Source organism: Sitodiplosis mosellana, unplaced genomic scaffold (assembly GCF_009176505.1).
Source record: "Sitodiplosis mosellana isolate CC-2019 unplaced genomic scaffold, AAFC_SMos_1.0 Smas_scaffold_3, whole genome shotgun sequence".
Classification (NCBI taxonomy): Eukaryota; Metazoa; Arthropoda; class Insecta; order Diptera; family Cecidomyiidae; genus Sitodiplosis; species Sitodiplosis mosellana.
In genome coordinates this window covers 2,912,098-2,919,553 of record NW_022595246.1, presented here as the reverse complement: position 1 = coordinate 2,919,553, position 7,456 = coordinate 2,912,098, and the positions used below count along the sequence as shown (strand labels likewise).

Here is a 7,456-nt window from a genome sequence, read left to right as displayed (position 1 = left end):
ATACTCATGAAGCTCCGCACAATGAAGATGAATCAGAAGAAGACGAAAAATAGAAAGAAAAAAAAACGAGGAAAAACAATATGATAAAGCATTATGAGCTCCAAATCCGTCACACATTCGACAAATGAGCTATGAATGAAAGAATCTATTTTAATTTTACTAAGTGCTAGCAAATGGTGGTGTTTTTTGTCGGTCGCCTTCTCCTATTTACAATAATAATCGTTTAAATAAATTAACCATCTTCATTCCAAGTGGGATTTTCAGTTTCAATCAAGCAATCTGCGGTTTTAATAGAATTGAGCTAAAGTGATTGTGTTTTTTTTTCTTCACATTTTTGAAGACATTCACTTTGTCTAAAGTTAGACTGTCATTTTCATTTTGCTTATTGAGCAAGATTCTGTAGATTTTGTGGATTTATTTTCTTTCATTTGAGTAGTTAAATCAACTAAAAATTAATATAATCATAAGAAATTAAAAAAAAAAATCATCATTTTTCGCCAATTTTCCTTTTTTGAGTTTTGCTGTAATAATGGCAATAAATTGAAAAGCAGCTGAAAAACCGATTAGAGATGTTTTTTGTTGGTAATTTTGTTGTTGTTGCTTTTGCTTCTACTGTTGCCGGCGCTGTTGTTTTTCATTTGAGCAGCACGCATTGTTGACATCACATCGGTAGCGGTGTATAACCAGTTAACCTGTAACAAAATGCAAAAATCGAATTTACCCAAATGCATAATTACATATTCAATTACAAAATTGTTTGTAAGCTGTATAACGTAATATTTGAATTGTATGCAAATAGCAAGCGTACAATCATCAGCATGCAGTTTAGTAGAATGGGCATGGAGAATACAGTTGATATGAATAGACCACTGCTATCGATTTGTTGACGCGAAAATAAACGCGAATGTTTTGTGGCCAATTCATTTATCTTCTCCGACATAAACACAGCCAACACTGTAAATAGACAGATAAAGAAAAACCGCAGTTTAAATGAGTGATAAAGTACTTGAGAAGAAAAACACAACGACGCGACAACGGCAACCGACAATAGAATCAAGACGACCGACAACGGCGGCGGTGGAACTAAATAGGCTATGCATTTTACAAGCGACACATTTTCAATTTCATAGTCTGTGTTGTGTTCGCGTACGCCGCTGTACACTTGCATTGACCTTCGGGTTAATCTAATGGTTTTCGCCAAGTCAGAACATGGTGTTTTTTTCTCGCTTCGATACTTACACATGGTTAAAAAGAGAATCATTTGAAATAATGAGTGTTTGCGAGTCATTGCCACCACCGTTATTATCGTCAAATGGGCAATTATCAATAGAATAAGCCATGGATCAAACCAATCAATCTGGAGGGAAAAGAAAGAAGGACACCATTTGGTTTAGTTCAATGCGTTTCGATTTCAAAACTATGCATTTTTAACCACGGAACAAATCAATAAAAGTGCATAATATGAACACAACCATAACGTACGGTCTTTAAATATGCCCAATATTCCACAATATCCGAAATTTTTATAAAAATATCTTCATCGTCCATTTCCATTTTGTCAATAAACAAAAACTATTCACTGTCGTCGTCGAAATCTCTCTAATTGACTGAATAATTGTCCAAAATAGAACGATTTAAATTCCCGCAACAAATCAATAATAACAACACATCACTCACAAAAAGTACCGTCCGTTCACTTGCACTCACAATTCATATCTGCTTGTGCCAGCGCGCATTTACACTTATTGTTTATTTACATCGCACACTTCGTTTGCGCTACTGGCTTGCATGTGTGTAGCCACATTTAATTTGACATTTCGTTTGCACGACCGGCCGCGATACTCCGCTTCTTTTCGCTTGTCATTCACATTTCAATTGTCATTTTGAGCAATTCGTCAATATATACACTTGAACGTTTCAATCAACGCTTTGTGTGCGACACGAATTTTGTTTCGCTTCGTTTCGTTTCACGTTGGCATGACCGTTACTAGCCGAAAAAAGCGAAAGAAAAAAAACGGAATCCAAAATTATTTCGCCGAAAAATAAATTAAAAGCCTTGATTCGCATCAGATTAGCGTTTATTTTGTGTCTTATAGCGACTCGTAATTACAAAATCGTAAACAGCACGCTCTTCCTCACACTCACTCACTCACTCTCGTCAAGTTGTGTTGTTGGGCTCATGTTTATGGGATAGTGTTGGTTGAGCGCAGTGTGTGTATATGTGTGATAAAATGGAATGTCGAGCGCAAAAGCTAGCTAGAATTAAAAAACTTTTCTCATTTCGGTGTATTCGTCTATTTTATTATGCTTGGGCTGTCGTGAGTGTGCTCAATATTCTCTGGGTTTAGTTTTGAGTCAGTTTCTTTTCGTTGTCGTTGTCGTCGCCGTTTCGTTCTTGTGCACCTGCTAAAATATCTGGAAATCGCTCTCACCTTTGCTTTATTAACTCTATCACCTCGTCGAAGAATTAGATTCAAAGTTCACACATAAAACTCGGCAAATCCAATTCCTTTTTCACTCTCCTTCTCGCTCTCTCACACCTTGCTTGGAATGTATCTTCTCTGTACTAAAAGTCGACGAAGGTGCAAACGGAGCGAAGGGATGAAAAGACCGATCCCAAGTGTTATTTGTGGCCCACATTTTTATGCGCATCGAGTGCTTTGAGCACCTGATTCGTGCTTTCATTTTGCACGCAGAAAAAATTATATGTATTTCAAAATAAGTTTTACTCAAGTCTATTCGGTTTCTTCTGGTGAACAAGTATCCATTTTACTGGCAAACCGTAGTCTGTGCCGATGATAGAAAGAGAGAAGGAGAGAAAAAGAGAAGAAATGTGGGAGCTTAAGCACGTTATTGATGTTGTTGCTGTTGTTTGGATAGTCGACTCCATCGAATGACTTATCGTATTTATGATACCACAATATCGTATATTATAATAATAATAACGGTAGCTAAATTTGCCTTGCCTAACTTTGCATCTCAATTCGGAAAAACATATGTGTCGATGAGAATAAATTTCGAACCGTATCGAAGTATTCACATCATTCGTGACTCGAATTCGTCGTACGCAGAATAAAAACTTTTTAAATTGTTAGTACATAAATATTGTTTACAGTCACACTTTGAACACAATAAATACACTTTCACTTTTTGATTTTTTTTAAACGGTAATTTCACAATAATATTCTGCTAGTGACTCTACAATAATTCTCTTCTGCTTGCGAAGCATTCAAATTCCCATTTTTTGGGAAACAAATTTAAGTCGCATTTTTTGCAAAAACTTCCATGATGGACAAATTCATTCTCAACGATTCATATCGACTTAAAATCGCATCCAAATACCAAGAAACTTGAAACGGTAAAAAAAAAGTCCGACTCTCAGTAAGAGCACAATCTGGTTATATGGCAAAAGTTTTCCAAACAACAATACTACTAAATAAGCAAATCAAGGAACCAATGACACGGAAATCCTAACGAGCCCAAACACGACCATGAAAGTTACCGGCTCTGAGAAAAGTGTAATTTCATTATTGAAGCAATTAAGATGTGAAAATGTGTAAAAAAAAAATTATGATATAGAATCAAAAGTTAATGAAACTCACTGCAAGTCACCGGAAGCTTCTATCTAATCTTTATTGGTATGGTTGAATCATCGAATAATCGTATGGACCAAAAATGGAATCAAGTTTATATCTAAATTGAGATATGGCCTACTGGTTTAATCAGGAATACATCGTTTTTCACTTAAATAAATTAAATTGTCACGACAGTCAAATAAACACATTCTCCGTACAATCGCATGTAACACAAACGAAAAGTATAAATTGTATTTACTATGCATTGGACCATTGAACTTACTATAAAACGGCAGAAAAGTCACTACCTCTTTACCATCCGAAGCAGCCAATTCATTGTCATGAAGTTTTGTCTGTCCGCAAATTTATTCATAGCCCAAAAGTCAGGCGTTCAAAAGTCTCGATCGATTTGTCCTCTGACTTGCCGCCACATTTTCCCGTTTCCTTCTTTCAATTGTTACCACATTTTTGTTTCTGGTTTCTGAATATATACAGAGTTAATTTTATGTTCACATCTGTGAAGGGCAAAGATCAAAATTCATATTGGAATATCCTTTTGTGCTATGCCACACACATACACTCATACACAATGCCAATTCATCTGGAGCCTTAGAACATTTGTCACATGTGGTCTACATTCACCACACACATACATAAATCTTGCAGGCGAACACACAAGCAACGGCTTGCTAAAAGGAAACCGTGGCAATAACTCTGGCATCGAGTAAGCGAGAGACAATGATACGCTTATTAAAACATCATTAGCCATAGACACGTTCATTTGTTCACACACACACACACACCCGAACAAACAGCTATAGCGGGATTGCATTGAATGACGCCGTCTGAATAATATGCTGACGCTTAGTCAACCAATCCACATACATATGTTACGCCAAAACCGACCACCGCTGCGATAGAGAACGATGCCGGAGAAATTAACTAGTACCGACAAGTACGTTGAACCAAATGTCACGGTGCAATCTTCAATGCAACCGAAACAAGTTTCCTTTTGGAAAATTGTACACTTTGCACGGGAAAACGTTGAAAATTAGATGCTCATTGTGTTGATATCAAATTTGGTGCTTTGTGTGCAATATGAAGATGCATGAGAGAAACTGCATTGTTGCCTGTTGGATGAATGAAAACTGAAATTAGTCGGCATTCTCGGGAATATCAATTTTGATGTGGAAAAGTGTTTAAGTCACAATTTGAACACTCAAACAGAATGCTATTTTCAACGTGATATTTAGTAGAGCAAAACCGTTGGAAAATATTTTTATATTTTAATTCAAAAATTACTGATTCACCATTTCACTTCGTTTCAATGATGAAAACAAATCAACCCTTTCCACCATTTTCCATGAAACCTATCGCAAAGGCCCAATCCATCGAAACGACCGAAAGTGAAACTATCATTAGTCTTCCATGACGTATTGTTCACGAGATCAAATAAATCCACACCGAAACACACAATGCGGGGGGGATAGAGAGCAACAGATGAAGTTCAAGTGGTCATTAAGTGCAAGAGTAAATAAAGATGTCACGATTTCCACACTGTTTGACCACAATAAACACAGTGAGTCAATGAGTGGTATTTGCTTTGTGTTATTGCTCTTGGCCAAAGACATAGTCCATGTTCTGAAGTGTGTGTGTATGTGTGTGTGTGTGCACAGACAATGCACACGCCAAATACCAAACTCCATTACACGCAGTATTAATACAACGCATTAAAAGCGACGGATGTGAGTGTGTGCGGTCGAAGAACAAGTTAATTTCGTTATGGCCAGCAGCGTATTTGCCATTCAATCTCTTATCACATCTTGTTATACTGGCACAAACTTCTAATTAGAAGTGATCGAATTTGTTGCCGCTGCTGTGTGGCTGCTACTGCTGTTGCTGCATGATTCTCTCTTAATTATGAACACAATGTCTTTTGTTTTGCAAACCATTGAATAGTTTCATTTCAATGTCATGTTTTAGCTCCCGTTTGTGGCACATTTCTCATCGCCCTTGTGTCTTTCCATCTCATTTATTTTCGGCGTATTTTTCAGTATTATCATTAAGCCGTTCATCTGCTTAGTTTTCCGATAGCTTTTTGTATTGTATACATCAATATCCAAGCAACAAAAGCATAATTATCATCTTGAATTAGCCATGTTTGTGTTTTTTCTGTTGATTATCCGTTTTAATTGATACATTTTGATAAAATCAAGCAACTTTTCACACATTGGCAATTTTTGGGGGAAATTACTGATTATTCGATTGTAAAAACTGAATATATTCGAGTGAAATATCGGTCTTTGGTCAGTTTTTTCGAAGTTCGGTGTAGGATGGATTCATTCCAAACGTCTCTCAAATATGTATTCCCGTTCCAAGTTCACAAAAAGAACCGACATAGCAACCACACAGATTCTGAATGAAACGCATGTTGACGAATTGCCACGAACTGCAGTCTTATTTACTGACATTCCATTTGGAACAGTGTAGTGCTGCATAATTTCATGTGGATACGTTTCGTTGCGGTTTCCTTCGAAATTGTTCAACTTCAACCTTGGGTTCGGGAAACTGGTACGTGTGTCATTGAACCCACCATCCATGCTATTTACATAGTTCTGTGCTCCACTAAAAATTAGTTAAAACTTAAATTTTAGATTCAATTCTCTTGAAATTGAAATAACTTCCAATTGCAAAGTTTCGGTTGAAATCTACCATTGAGGTTTTCACTAACAAATGAACAATTTTCACATACATTCGACCTGCTAAAGTTTTCCGCCGAACAGAGGTCATTGCATGCATTTTGTTTAATTTGTTACGAAAGGCGTATATTTTATGGTTTATTTGTTATATGACTATGCTTTGATGATATATTTTATTGGCCAAGTGAAGTATTTGCATGTTTGAATAGTAGCTCAATTTGACGTTGAAAGCAATAATACCACTTAACACATCACGATGGATGCAACGACGTACAATGAATTGTGGTGTTCACACACTGATGAGGCGGGTTGCATCAGAGGTATTTTGCATTTGTCGTAATCCATTTGCATTGTTCTAGAAATGCGTTAGACGGATGGATGGGATCACAATCAAAGGTTCATGTTTTATGTGGATCAATAGTTGTTTGATTTTGTGTACGTAACAAAATGTTCAAAGTGCTAACGAAACCAACGAAATGCAACATAAAATCCATGAAACCCAAGAAAACATCACATTTAAAAGCACAGCATCAATTACGGGATGGAATACTAGAAATTGGTCATCTTTTTTGACCTGATGTTGAACAACAGATTTCGATAAATGTCGTTTATCTGGATGAATGCAGATCAAAATTCATTCATGGCATTTCGTACTCTATCAAGACATTCTGTTTTGGTATCTGGTGTCATGGTATTATTACTGCCGTTGATATTTATGACAATCGTCAAATGGATTTAATGGGTTTTGGTTTTCAGTTAATTGTCAGAATGTTCGGCTCTCGGCAAACGTTTCAGATGAAGGGAGAGAGTGTGTGTATGTGGGAGAGAGTACACGGGTATGTATGTCTTCATTGTTTTCATTAAAAATACATGTGAAAGTGAATAAATTATGGGATGTGATATGTTCATGGCTTCTCTCCGAAAATTTTATCGATGACATCGATTGTCACTTTATATCATGCCTCAATTGGAGCGATGACCATTCCAATATTGGAGATTTGCATACAACCGAATAATCGATGTGTTCCTGATGTTGACATTTTGTGCAGAAATCCGGTGTTTGAGGCAGCAAGCGCGCGCACAGCGCAACACCAAACAATGCCTTTCGATCATCTCAAAACCGAATCGGCTTTGATGCGTCTAAGCATATCCTTCCGGTGCCAATGGCAATGCGAATTAAGA

General features: G+C 36.8%; 1 protein-coding gene across 1 annotated transcript; it reads right to left on the bottom strand.

The window, feature by feature from the left end:
* Window positions 1-418: 418 nt before the first annotated feature.
* Window positions 419-1,725, bottom strand: LOC129565922 (transmembrane protein 18-like). Its single transcript, XM_055441275.1, has 4 exons — window positions 1,483-1,725; window positions 1,240-1,357; window positions 809-954; window positions 419-692 (listed from the first exon to the last, which is right to left on the bottom strand). The coding sequence occupies exons 1-4, from the start codon at window positions 1,552-1,554 to the stop codon at window positions 564-566; spliced, it is 465 nt and encodes a 154-aa protein (XP_055297250.1). The 5' UTR covers window positions 1,555-1,725; the 3' UTR covers window positions 419-563.
* Window positions 1,726-7,456: the final 5,731 nt, after the last annotated feature.